Raw genomic sequence first — 14,677 nt, 5'->3', positions numbered from 1 at the left:
TGATTCATCCAGTGTGTAGTAGCAGGAACTTTTTATCTTGCAATTTCTTCTTTTTGATAGAGCTCACAAAAGACAACATGTTTGTGTGCTTTCCATATTCAGTAAGTGTGTTAAGACTGTCAAAATAATTATTTATTTTTCAGCATTTTCATTTGTTTAAATTTTTGGAAGGAAACAGTATCTGTCTCCAAAAACTGCCAACATTCATTGAACAATACTATGTGAATAATGCAAGTAATTAAATATTTTTCCTCCTGTGGTGGCTGATGCGTTTGGCATAGATCCTTTTAAAAACTGTCAAAGTCCTACAATGTTAGGAAAAATATGTTACATATGTTATTTCAGGAGAAGAAGTAAAGGTAACAATTCACTGAATAGTGGAAGAGCTGACTCGTAGAAAGCCATATAAACTAGACAGAATACTTTACTAGCTTTTATATAAACCCTTTTTCAGACAACTATATAGTCTCTCTCTCTCTCTCTCTCTCTCTCTCTCTCTCTCTCTCTCTCTCTCTCTCTCTTTCTCAGATACAAACATAAACAACTATATAGCTACATTTTTCCAGCTGTAAAGGAGGCAGGGAGCAGGAGGGAGGGTTGGGAACAGTGGTTGACTGCTGGGAGGGACAGGTAGCAGGTGCATGTGATAAAATCTAAACAAAAATGTACATCTTGAAATAATTAATTTTTATCCATGTGAACAGCTTGTGTGATGAATCAAGAGCAGTGCCTTATAAAGAATTTTTTTGGGTTATTAAGCACCTGACTGGTTTGATGCAGCTTGGCATGACTTTCTATCCTGAGCCAAACTCTCTGTCACAGTAGCAATTGCACCCGGTGTCTTAATTATTTGCTTGATACGTTCCAATCTCTTTCATTATCATTTTTACCCTCTACGTCCCCCTCTACTTCCATGGAAGTTATTCCCTGATGTCTTGACACATGTCAGACGTACTTAACGTAATTCTTTAAACATGTCCAGCGTTACACGAATGACACCATTCCAGGATGTTGGATTGCAAGAGGAGGAGCAGAAAACGAACCTTAGTGCTGGTGGCCTCCCAGGACTCCAGACCTCAAACTTTGTGACTTATGTCCCCCTATGTCTGACACTCCTGAAAGTCTGCGACATCGCATTGTTGAAGCTATGAATTCAGCTGCATTGTGTGTGGCAAGAAATGAGGCACTGTTTTGATATTTGATGTGTAACATGTGGCACTCGCATTGAATGCATAAAAATTTGAACTTTCCTCTTTTCAGGAATGTTGGAATTGTATTTCTATCTTTTGTAGTTTGGAAGCAATAAATGTTTGAAACCTGTTCCTCCTTTTTGAATAGCTCTGTATATATGAAGAAAGAATGTTCATAGAGAGAGAATTTTTCTAAGGATTTAAATGCCCTTATACCATAGTTAAATACGTAGCCTGTGCTTTGTTGAATGTTTGTTTGAGAAATTTATAAAAATTTGAAGTGATTTGGTCAAGAACTTTCAAGGGTTTTGCTAACAATGGTTCCCCTTTACACATTATACATCTATTTATATACCTTATATATTTCAAAAAGTATGTTGCCTAGTCCATCTGGACATTTAGTAGAACATTGTATAAAAATCTTAATTGGATCGGTCAAGGAGTTTTCAAGATTTTTTGGTAACAAAATTAAACAATGCCTTGTCTGTATATTGTGGTATAGATATACCTACATATATTAAAAAAATATATAGCCTATGTCTGTCCAAATGTTTGTTAGAATATTGTGTAAAAAAGTGAAGTGAATTGGTCAAAAACTTTTCAAGATTTTTGCTAACAACATTTCATGTATACACTTACTATTATTTTTTTTAAAGAATCTTTATTTATTTTTATTCATCAACTTCAACTTTGTCCCATACAAAGTTGTACCCCACAGATATATTACATTCGTGCCAGAGCTTTTTCCAATTTTGGAAGGCCTTCTGGGACTCACTTTTCATTACGGTGTTCAGCTCCTCCAGCAATTCTGTTTTTGTCATCATCGATGGTGGCAAAATAACATTCTTTTACAGTTCTCTTCATCCTCGGGAACTGAAAGAAGTCACATCCAGCGAATATGTTGGCTATGTCAACACAATGGTTTTGTTTTTTTTACCAAAAAATCATGGACAAGCATTGAGGTGTGAGCAGGAGAATTATCATGACGCAATTTCCATGAGTACTTTTGTTCTGGTTGTTTCATGCAAATGGCACGTAACTTCTATATGACCATAAGGCAGAAACTCATGATGCACTATCCTTGGATGATTGGCTCTTGGTTTCCACACCATACCTGTATGCCCTTGTTTTGTCACCTGTTATAGCCTTCTTTATAAGCTCTGGATCATTGTTGGCTTCATTCAACAAGTCCTGAATGATGTCTACATGACATTGTTTATGGTCTAAATTCAACAATTTCAAATCAAACTTCAATGCTATATATTTCATGCCCAAAACATCCAAAAAAAAGTTGCTTGGGAGGAGCCAGAGGATATGCTGACATCATCAGCAACCTCTCTGATGGTGATTTGGCAATTTTCCAGAACCATTTTCTTTACTTCTTCCACATCGTAAACAGTAATTGTGCTAGGGCATCCAGGGGAGTGATCGTCTTCAACGTCTTTGGGTCCTCTTTGAAATGTTTATGTCACTCATAAACACTTGTCTTACTTATAATAGATTTGCCAAAAGCCACAGTCAACATTTCAAATGCAGTGCTGCACTTTATTCCATACATCAAGCAAAATTTAATGCAAATTCTTTGATCCACCTTTCCCACAATTAAAAATTCACTGATCACTCGAAAAAACATATAACCGTTTCGACTGTCAACAATAAACTAAATATTCATAGGTGCTGAAAATACAAATATACATCTGGAACATGTGTACTGACAAGACGATTTTTTTTTTTTTTAATCAGACATACATACTGCTCAAAATTTTTTTGAGATTTTTTGCTAACAACTTCTCCCTTTATATAGTATGTAATTTACATCCGACCAAATGTTTATTAGTCTACCGCATAAAAATTGGAAGTAAATCAGTAAGGAACATTTTGAGTTTTTTGCTAACTAAGTTTCACCGTTATGTAGCTGATATATTTATATACCATGAATATTAAAGATATGTAGCATATGACCATCTGAATGTTTATTGAAGTAACATGCAAAATTTTGAAAAAAATCATTGAAGAACTTTATGAGATTTGCCTTGCCCAGCTATTTAGTGTACATACATACTTATGACAAAGGAAAATTCAAAATGGAATGTAACAATATTGTGAAAAGAAAAGTTGCTACTCACCGTATAGCGGAGATGCTGAGTCTCAGACAGCCACAACAAAAAGGCTGTCACAAATATAGCTTTCAGCCAGTAAGGCCTTTGTCAAAATTAGATGACAAAGGCGCGCGCACATACACATACACACACATACACACACACACACACACACACACACACACACACACACACACACACACACACACACACACACACACACACACACACACACACACACTCTCTCTCTCACACATGCACACGCATATGCATGCATGCAAACACAACTCACACACATATGACTGCAGTCTCAGGCAACTGAGACCACACTGCGAGCAGAAGCATCAGTGCATGATGGGAGTGGTGATTGGGTGGGGGTAAGGAGGAGGATGGGGCAGGGAGGGGGAGGGATAGTGGGTAGGGGTGGCAGAAGGTGACATGCTGTTGGGGAGCACACAGGGACGAGGTGGAAAGAGCGTAGGGCAGGATCCCTCCATACAGCCTAGCCAACGGTCATCGCATCTGCAGTGACATGCAGTCCCTCTTGAAATATAGTGAGGCTCTCACTGAAGCCTTCACAAACTGTAATCATCCTCCCAACCTTGTACAAAAACATATCTCCCAGCCTTATCTTTCCAGTCTCCCACCACCTCACAAAGTCCCACCGTCCGGCCACAGAGAGGCATTACCCTTGTAACTCAGTACCATCCAGGACTGGAGCAAATGAATTACATTCTCTGACAGGGTTTTGACTACCTCTCGTCCTGCCCTGAAATGAGAAATGTCGTGTCCACTGTCCTTCCCACCCCTCCCACAGTGGTATGCTGCCGTCCACCAAACCTACACAATATATTCATCCATCTCTACACAACCCCTGCTCCCAACCCCTTACCTCATGGCTCATACCCCTGTAATAGACCTACATGAAAGACCTGTCCTATACATCCTCCACCACCACCTACTCCAGTACAGTCACAAACATCACCTACCCCAACAAAGGCAGGGCTACCTGTGAAACTAGTCATGTGATCTACAAGCTAAGCTGCAATCACTATGCTGCATTCTATGTGGGCATGACAACCAATAAGCTGTCTGTCCGCATGAATGGCCACTGACAAACTGTGGCCAAGAAACAAGTGGACCACATTGTTGCTGAGCACGCTGCCAAACATGACATTCTTCATTTCAATGACTGCTTCACAACCTATGGATCCTTCCCACCAACACCAGCTTTTCTGAACTGCACAGGTGGGAACTTTCCATGCAATATATCTTACATTCCCATAACCCTCCTGGCCTCAACCTTCATTAGTCATTGTCCTTTCCCATCCAGCCCCTTCTGTGATCCCGTTCCATCACTAAACAGCCCTCATTCCCCCATCGCACCCAGTCTTTTCACTTCTCTCCTTTTCCGCTATCCACCCACCCCCTCCCCCCCACCTCCCCACCTTACCGCTGTGTGCACCCCCCCCCCCAGCATGTCACTTTCTGCCCCCCTAACCTACTATCCCTCCCCCTCCACACCACATCCTTCTCCTTACCCCCACCCAGTTGCCACTCCTATCATGCACTGGTGCTGCTGGTCACAGTGTGGCCTCAGTTGCCTGAGACTGTGTGTTTTTCATCCAATTTTGACGAAGGCCTTACTGGCCAAAAGCTATATTTGTGACGTCTTTTTGTTGTGCCTATATGCGACACAGCATCTCCGCTATATGGTACAGACTGATTACCATATATATATATTTAAAAATTGTAGCCTGTGTCTGTTCGAATGTCTGTTAGAGTATCATGTAAAAACCTGAAGTAAACCGCTCAAAAAGTTTTTTGAGATTTTTGGTAACAATGTTAAACTACGACTTATCTTTATATAGTAATATAATAGTAGTATAGATTATCCATCTTGCCCTATAGGTGACACCTATTTTTCTAAGAATTTCGAACATGTTGCACCATTTTATACTGTCGAATGCTTTTTGTAGGTCAACAAATACTATCTGAAGGTGTCTTGATTTTTCTTAAGTCTTGCCTCCATTATGAGGTGTAAAGTCAGACTGCCTCTCTGGTGCCTTTACTGTCCCTAAAGCCAAACTGATAATTACCTAAGAGAGACTCAATTTTCTTTTACATTCTTCTATAAATTGTTATTGGGAGCATATGAACTGTTAAGCTGACCGTGTTGCTAACTCTCGCACCCATCTGCTGTTTGTATCTTTGGAACTGTATATTTGATATTCTGACAAAAGTTTGATGGTATGTCCCCAGTCTCATAGAGTGTACACACCAACAATAGTTGTTGGTTGTCACTTCTTCCAATGATTTTAGATATTCCAAAGAAATGTTATCTGTGCCTTATTTGATCCCAAGTTTTCCAAAGCTCTGTCAAACTCTGACTGTAATGGTGTATCTTGTATGCCTTCCAAATCAACTTCCATTTCTTCTTCTATCGCATCAACAGGGAGTTTCTCCTCCTTCTCATATGGACCTTCAAAGTATTCCTTCTACCAAACCACTCTGTCTTCTATATTTAGCAGTGGGATTCCTCTTGAACTCATACTGCTAACACGCTTGCCTTCAGTTTCACTAAAGGTTGTTTTTCATGATGAACTAACCCTATAAAGTCAAAGAAAACTATCAGCATCGCTTTGACATTTGTCCTGACCTAACGAGACTCTTTTGGTCTTGGACAACCATTCATGAACCTCTTGAGAAGATTGAACCTTGGTCTCAACATCGTAACCATAGACCCAAGTCTCATCACCAGTTGTGATTCTCTTAGGAACGTCTCGTTCTCATTTGTGAAATCCTAAAGTTCTTCACAGATTGTGATGCAAAGGTCTTTCTGGTCTTGATTCATGAGCTGTGGGATGAACATGGCAGTAACATGATGCATTCAAAGATGCTGCTTGAGGATATCATGACATGATACAACTGAAATGTTAATTTCTTCTGCAGTCTCTCAGTCAGTCTTCAATTAGCACACACAGTTTGGTTGACATTCCTGACATGGGCGTTGCTAATAGACACTGAAGGGCATCCTGAATGAGGGTCATCTTTAACTTCCATCTGGCCATTTTTAAACCATGTGAATCATTCATAACACCAATTAAGGCTTAAGTACAATCACTGTAGGCTTCCTGCAGCATTTGGTGAGTCCCTGAAACGGTTTTCTTGAGTTTCACGCAAAATTTAATGCAGACACATAGCTCCTCTAATTTTGTCAGCTCAAAATTTGCAAACTGTGTTCTACTCAGTACAGCACTGAACAAGAACTAACAGACATACAAAGGCCATTCAAAAAGTTCTGCACGGTTGTCTCTAATTTTTTTATTCTGGAGGAGAATGAAATTTTTTGTTAACATACTTGGAACATTTAGCTATACATTGACCCTACTCAATGTAGCCTCTCCATCAGCTGTGACACATTTGGCCCAACGTTCTTTCCATGATATAAATGAACTTTGGTAAAATTCTGGGGATTGACTTTTACACCATCACTTGACACAGGAAATGTTTTACCACACAGGTGGGTCTTCAGACGACCAAAGAGGTAAAAATCAGATGGAGCCAAGTCCAGACTGTAAGGAGGATGAGGAACAATTTTCCAACCCATTTTCCTGATTTTCTCCTGCGTCATAAGGGCTGTATGGGGTTTGGCATTGTCATGGTGTAGTCTGATGAGCTGACCCTGATACCTCACTACCCAATGACCAACAAGTCACTTCAGCAAGCTGTCATGTCATCACACATCTGTCATTTTGGATGATTTCCTCAATGGTCTCCTTATTCACATCACTCACTGCTGTCATTGGTCTACCGCATCGTGGATTGTCCGGTAGAGAGAAATCACATTCTTTAAACTTCTACAACCACCGCTGGATACTGCTGTGATCCACTGTGTCCTTCTCATAAATAGGGAGCAACCTACTGTGAATTGATGTGGCAGAGTCATCGCTGGTCTTGAAGAGGAAATCCATCACTGACCATTGTCGCAACCTGACATCTACTTCACGGTCCATTATAGCTCACCTGTAAATAAAAAAAAATACTTTTATACACCAACTTATAGCTAAATGTTCCAAGTATGTTCACAAAAAATTTCATTCTCCTCCTGCAAAAAATAAAAAAAATAATTATGACTTTGCAAGACTTTTTGAGCGCCCTTTGTAGAACAATGAAACTTCTGGCAGTTACACAGTAAACACAGGTGTTTACAGAGATACCAACTGTATTTCTCTGGCATGAAACTACAAATGTTCTGGAATTTTTTGAACAGACCTTGTATGTTGAATCTGTCCTAGCAATGACCATTTCTTTTTCTATTTCTTCACATTTTTTTTAATGGCGACTTTGCAAAACTTTTTGAGCGCCCTTTGTACAACAATGAAACTTCTAGCAGTTACTCATTAAACACAGGTGTGTACAGAGATACCAACCGTATTTCTCCCCAACACATCACTAGCATCAAACTACGAATGTTCTGGAATTTTTTGAACAGACCTTGTATGTTGAATCTGTCCTAGCAATGACCATTTCTTTTTCTATTTCTTCACATTTTTCCTGCAGCCATTTTGTCTTAGCTTCCCTGCACTTCCTATTTATTTCATTCCTAAGTGGCTTATATTGATGTAGTTCTGCCTTTGCTTAACCATTTTTACACTTCCTTCTTCCATTGTTCAATTGAAGTCTTTCTTCTGTCACCCAAGGTTTCTTCACAGTCACCTACTCTGTACCTATGTTTGTCAGTTCAGCTTCTATGATTGGCGATTTTAGCAATGTCTGTTTCTCTTCAACTGAACTGAAACCTGTGGTATTCATTAATGCAATATCTACAGCCTTAGAGAACTTCCAACACACATCATCTCTCCTCAGTACTTCAGTATCCTCTTCTTTCCACATTGATTCTTCTGGTAAAATTAAACTTCAGCCTACTCTTCATCATTACTACATTTGGTTTGCATTGGGTGTGCCTCACTTTACAATATATGATTTAGAATCTCTGTCTCACCACCGTGTAACCCACCTTGGGTCTTCCCATGCCGCCAGGCTTTTTTCAAGAATACCTTCTCATCTTGTGATTTTTGAACAATGTATTTACTGTTAGTAGCTTAAGTTTACTGCAAAACTCTATTAGTTATTCTTCTTGTCATTCCTATTGCTGACCGTATAATCTCCTGTAACACCATCATCATTTCCTTTCCTATCATAGTGTTCCAATTCCCTGTGAATATTAGATTTTCATCTTCCTGTACTACTCATTCAGTGTCCTTTTATACTCTCTTTTCACATCGGCATGTACACCTGAACTATTGTTGTTGGCATTAGTGTGCTGTTGATTCTGATAAGAACAAACCTATCATTGAATTATGCACAACAAATCCTACTCCCTTTACATTCCATTTGCTGCTGGTATTACCCTTTATTTGTCCAACTAGAAACCCTTATCTTCTTTCCATTTCACTTATCTGATCCCTGCTGTATATAGACTGAGCCTTGGATTTCTTTTTTAAGATTTTCTAACTTCCCAACCATAATCAGACTTCTGACATTTCACTCTCTCATTGTTACTTTCCCCTTGATAGTCCCCCTCCAGCAATCTGAATGAGGGGCTAATCCAGAATCTTCATGAAACTTTTCCAATTACAGGCAACTTGTCCTATGGATACACACAATGGTTTTCATTGCCTTTACATCCTGTCTATCTTTTAGGGATTGTTTCCCACACTGAGGGCAAGAGGGTGCCCCAAACTCTGTCCATGCTTCTGCCTTTTTTGACAATGCCATTGGCAAAACAGTGGTGACTTACTTAACTTATTATGCCAGGTTTTGGTCACCATTCCTGATTATATGTGGGCTGTTTAATAAGTAATGCAACACTTTTTTCTGAAAGCAGGTTAGTTTTATTCAAGACTCCACTACACCATGTCATTCCTTATTCCTTTGGCTTCAAAACGCTATTTTTCAACATAATCTCTGTTCAGTGTGATAGCATTATGCCACCTTATTGGGAGCGCCTGTATGCCCACATTGTACCACTCTATTGGATGTCAGAGCCGTCTTGCTGCAGTCAATGAACTCCCCAACACCCATGTCCTACTTCCCGCAAAGTGCATCCTTCATTGGCCCAAACACATGGAAGCTCTTTCGTTAGGTGGCGAGGAACGCAACAGGCAGACACTTAGAGTACCCCAACTGGTGGATGAGTGCATCAGCATTTCCAACAGGGATGTCCAGTTGACCAGTGAGGTATCCGCACATTCCAACATTGCATGAGTCACAGCTGTGTGTGGTTAGCCAACTCACAGGAGGTCACACAGGTTTGCGTGACCTTGCTGCAATGATAATAGATAACTTGCCTAACAGTTCACCACACTTTTGTTCACTGACAGGTCCCTGTTGACATCCTACAAGTGTCTATGAATATCTATGATGCTCTGGTTTTCTGCCAAAAGAAACTCAATGACAGCTGTCTGCTTGGAATGCACTTCCTGTACAGACACCTTTTTGAAGACTATGTCTAGCACCATCACCACCTGATGGAACCACGATGTCCCACAACAAATGCCACATTTTTTCAACCGAAACTGGCTGAGAAATAAATGTGTTGCATTACTTATTGAACACCCTTCCTATTTATTCAAAAGTTAAGCAGTGGATGGGACTGACCGAGATACCCAGAACATTTTGATTAGTAACCGGTAGGGAGTTGAAAATGTAGCCTCTAGTTTTGGCAAAACTTGCTTCTATTTTTGGTGAAATTTGCATCTACTATTTATTTGTAAATGGTCAAATGCACAAATTAAAAGGTTGTCACACTATATGCTTGAAGACAAAGCCTTAATGGTTAAAAATTGGCTGTTAAAAAACTGGTGTTGCAAAATATTCAACAATTTTTTACCTGAAATGATATCTGCTTGTTTTCTTCTTTTGCTTTAATTTAGACTTTCAACAAATGATTGTTTCTGTTGAGAAGCTGCAGCATTTGACCACTGGCGAACAGAGTGTTTCTCTGATCTGAGGCATTTCTCATCATTATTTTTCTTTTCCCAGCCTATTCATAACTGCAAAATCTACAGAATGTTGTTTTTGACCTTTTGTAGGTATTTCTAGCTGTGTGACTCGCATTTGACAACACTAGAGTAGAACCTGACAAGGTACTTACGGCCCCCATCCACGATCAAACAGCCTGTCAAACTTTACTATGTTGGACAAATATTTGACTGTGTACAGTGCTGGCTAATGTGTTTGTCAAACATAGAGCATGTTTTATGTAACTGAGAGAAGTTTTGATTGATGGTAAATTTGACAAGATGATGGACATTGTTTGTGTTAATGTTTCACCACATTTGGTTAGTGAAAAAGAGTTTTATTACATTTTATCTTACTATAGGGTGTGCTTCCATAACTATGGAAACTATGATCAACGATAAAGGCAAAACAGCACTAGCAATTACAGCACAGTAGAGGTGTCACATCTTTCCCTGCCACATATTACACAGGAAGAGGCTCAGAAGCAAATCAATATTCTGTGCATAACATACAAGCAGGAGTGCAATAAAATGAAAGAATTGAGGTTCTCCAGTTCCCATGGATGATGTAGTTTATATGATCTCAAATTGCAGTATTTTAATGAAATTTAATTGGAGGACCAAGTAGAAGAGAATGAATTTTCACATATTGTGTCTTCTTTCTCAGTGTGAGGGCAAAGTAACTCTAAACAAGTTATTAAAAGTTTAATTGTCCAGTCGGAAAAAATTTGTTGTAATCATCAGGTTCGGAATGTAACATTTCTTTTAACAGGTTTATCCTGTGAATATTTATCTCTCATTTTAAGCCATTTTCAGACCAGCATCTTGCTTTCTTCTTCTTCTTCTTCTTCTTCTTCTTCTTCTTTAAGCACACCTGCAGTTGTAGGCATTCCCATAAGTGTCTAAAAGCAGTATACGCAAACAGCATCTGCGTGAAAAATGAAGTTAAATTGATACACATATTGAAAAATGTATGGGGCTTGTTTGACAAATCCTTGGACATACAAGAGCAAATTTGAAAAATAAGTCTGATCATGGATGGATGCCTCTAGCACAGAAGCAGAATAAAAATAACTGTATTCACATGTTAGGGGAAGACTTTCAGCATGGTAAAAATACCTTGACAAGATTTGTTATCCAGTCATTGTAGTGCAGAGTACAGATACTATAAACTGACAGTCTGCCATGAGTCTAAACAGCCTGGAAATATGACTGCCAGGGGAGAGAGGGATGGTGCAGGGAAACAAGGCCCATCTCCCTCTTGCAGGACACACTTGTAATCTGTGTTTCTGCAAAACAGAGTTGATGAATGGTCTCAGGGATCACTGTTACATTCTTGTGTCATGATGGTCATAATTGAACTCTGCAATGGATGAGGATAAATATTTTCTCTCATTTCAGAATAAGAAAAGAAAACAATCAGTAACACACAACACAAAGCATTCGGTAATCGCTACCTTGAAATTCCTTGCTGATATTGGCAGGATCGTAAACCAGGTACTTTAGGCCCAACCTATAATGGTATTTGATGCAACCACAGTTCAAAACACCCATCACCTAAAACTGCCACATTAATTGTCCACATTGTACACACCATTGAACTTTAGCTATCAGACAAACATACATGTTTCATTGTCCTAAGACACTAGGTCTCACCCTCAGTCCAACGTTGCCATACCGGCATGTATCTTCTAGAGACCACTCAATCACCCCACAGTTGATGTGGCATGAGAGCATTGAGTGTGCTGAAAAGTTGTTGCGTTCATGCACTTCATTTTGCATACATTTTCTTACACATATTTTCTTTCTAAATTGAGCTTCACCAATGAAATGATGTACAATACCAGTAACCAAAATTTGGTTACATTTTCAATATTTACATGCAGAAAATAAAGCTGTTTCATACTATCGATGATAAAATAATTCATCTGGATAAATTCACTGTGAAATAGCATTCATTAGGTAAGTTTGCATATTTGCATTTTGAGGCAGAAATCACATCTATATTCGCAATTATCACAAATGCAAATTTATCATGTCCTTAGCAATCAAAGACACTACTCCTCCCCCCAGACCATGGTCACCATAGCAGTTCATTATAAATTGAGAAATTAATTATTAGGCTTATGCTCTCTTCAGATCGATGTTAGATATTTACAATAAGAACATTACTTCTTGAAATTTATTCATTGAAAATTTTCCCTTTGTATCAAACAATTAATTATGATGGAACTGTATTTGATATTATTTCAGATATAACTAATAATATGATGTTTTGTGTTTGCCAGGTCCATATGCACTCTACAATGGCCTTCGACCAACTGTTGTCCGTACAATTCCTGCCACTGCAACATTGTTCCTTGTGTATGAGAATAGTAAGAAACTCATGCACCATTTTACTGACTGAATTATTTAAATAGAAATGATTATGCTGCACTAGAATGCATAAATTGTGCAAAAGTACTGTAATGTGGATAATAGTAATATATTAGCCAACACAAAGAGCATGTAAATCCACAAACTCACCTAGGACAGTTAACTTTTGAATAATATGTGGGCATCATTTTGTTACTTTTTGTGAAAATATAAATAACTATATTTTAAAGACAACATTTTTCATAAGGAAATGTGATGAGCATTGGAATCATTCACCCAGTATGGCAGAGCTATGTGGATGTAAGGTATGCGCTCATAATGCCTTTGTAGAATTCTTTTGTATAATTTCCATAAACTTACAATGTAAGTTTGTTTGTATTTAAGACAGATGGCTGGCTATGAATCATTTGTCAAAAAGTGGGAAATCAAGGTTAAGTCTATAATAAAACAAATTACAAATACTTATGCATCCTATTCAGTAACAGTACATAAGCCTGTGTGATTCATACTTTGGGTTAACCTAGTTTACTGTACAGATCAATACAAGACCATGCATTTTGTTAACTGGATTCTTTGACTTTTAAGAGCCAAAGTGTATTGAATGAGCTAAATTGATGGGTCCAGAAAAAAGATGTCTGTCAAATTTAGACCATGTACCATGCTGTTTGAACCGTTTTTTTGGAACATAGAGTATGTTTGAGAGAATTGTTGATTGGTGTCAAATTTGATAAGGTGGCAGACATTGTTTGTGATGATGTTTCACCGCACACGTTTAGCAAAAAGGAGTTTAAGTACAGTTTATCTCATGTATTATGAGTTTCCACAGCAATTGAAACTTTGATTAAGAATTAAAAACAAAATGGCACTGGCAGTTTACCAAAATGGTAGAGGTGTTGTGTCTTTCCCAATCATATATTATGCAGGAAGAGGTTGAGAAAAAAAAATCAACAGTCTACTAAAGTCAATGCAAGAAACACTTGCATTGGTAGGCATTCCCACTAGTGTCAAAATACTTAATGACACAAACAACATCTGCTTTAAAAGTGATATTAATTGACAAAGTTGTTTCTACGTGTACGAGCTTATTTGACAAACCTGTGGATAGAAATAAGCAAATGTGATAAACAAGTCTGATAACATATGTGCCTCTTTACAAGAGCCCAAGAACTTTTATTTTCAGTAGGTCAAAATCTGTTCACGTTTTAGGTAAGTATCATGAAAACCATGTTCATTACGTTACTACAAAGAAACGTGCAAGCACCCCTTTACCCTTATTGGCATCTATAATTGGAAGGAGAACAATGTTATAATTTTAGAAGATGTATTTGTGTCTTATTATTTAATAAACATTGTTCAATAATTCTATGCGCCTTTTATATTTTGTTCACTTTCTCTATAATGGATGTGGTTGATTCCATGGCTTCCTTTAATGGGTAATATTGAAGAAAATGTATTGTCAGTCACAACTGAACATGGTTTATTTCAAAACATGGCCAGTTTTGTGGTTATGCACATATTCAGGTAATTACATTCAATTTTGTCTTTACATATTCGATGTTGGTTTTCATTGATTAACATAAAAGAATCATTCCATGCCATGTGATCTAGAAACTGGAGCCATCGCTGAAATAATGGATGTGGATATTTGAGCAAACTGTGTTTTTACATTTTTGATCAATTCATTGATAAAAACATGCACAGTAATTGTGCTATGTCACATTCAGTCACTGACAATGTCAAACTTTTAGATTCCACCTTCTGATATTGCTGAAAATAGATGACAAATGAATGGACTGTTGCTTGACATTTTCCTAGTGGGAACATTGCAGTGCACCCTGAATGATAAATGAATAATTTTCATCAAAATTCATTAGGGTAATAAGCTTGTCTTCCAGTGAACCAAAATTGAGGGATTTTAGGTGCAAACACTGATGTTTGAGGAGGTAATGATGGTTTGGTGAACTCCATTTTTTTTTTCTTTTTTTCA

The 14,677-nt window shown here is 38.2% G+C and overlaps 1 protein-coding gene across 1 annotated transcript in view; it reads left to right on the top strand.

The window, feature by feature from the left end:
• The window catches only part of LOC126251478 (mitochondrial ornithine transporter 1-like), an 89,181-nt gene extending 75,128 nt beyond the window's left edge, over positions 1-14,053 (top strand). Inside the window, exon 7 of the mRNA XM_049951925.1 lies at positions 12,603-14,053. Coding sequence (XP_049807882.1) covers positions 12,603-12,721 — 119 coding nt within the window. The 3' untranslated portion in view covers positions 12,722-14,053. The remainder of the gene's footprint in view (positions 1-12,602) is intronic.
• The last annotated feature ends 624 nt before the right edge of the window (positions 14,054-14,677 follow it).

Source organism: Schistocerca nitens, chromosome 4 (assembly GCF_023898315.1).
Source record: "Schistocerca nitens isolate TAMUIC-IGC-003100 chromosome 4, iqSchNite1.1, whole genome shotgun sequence".
NCBI classification, from domain to species: domain Eukaryota; kingdom Metazoa; phylum Arthropoda; class Insecta; order Orthoptera; family Acrididae; genus Schistocerca; species Schistocerca nitens.
Note: the sequence above shows the minus strand (reverse complement) of the source record. Positions and strands in the feature narration are given on the sequence as shown.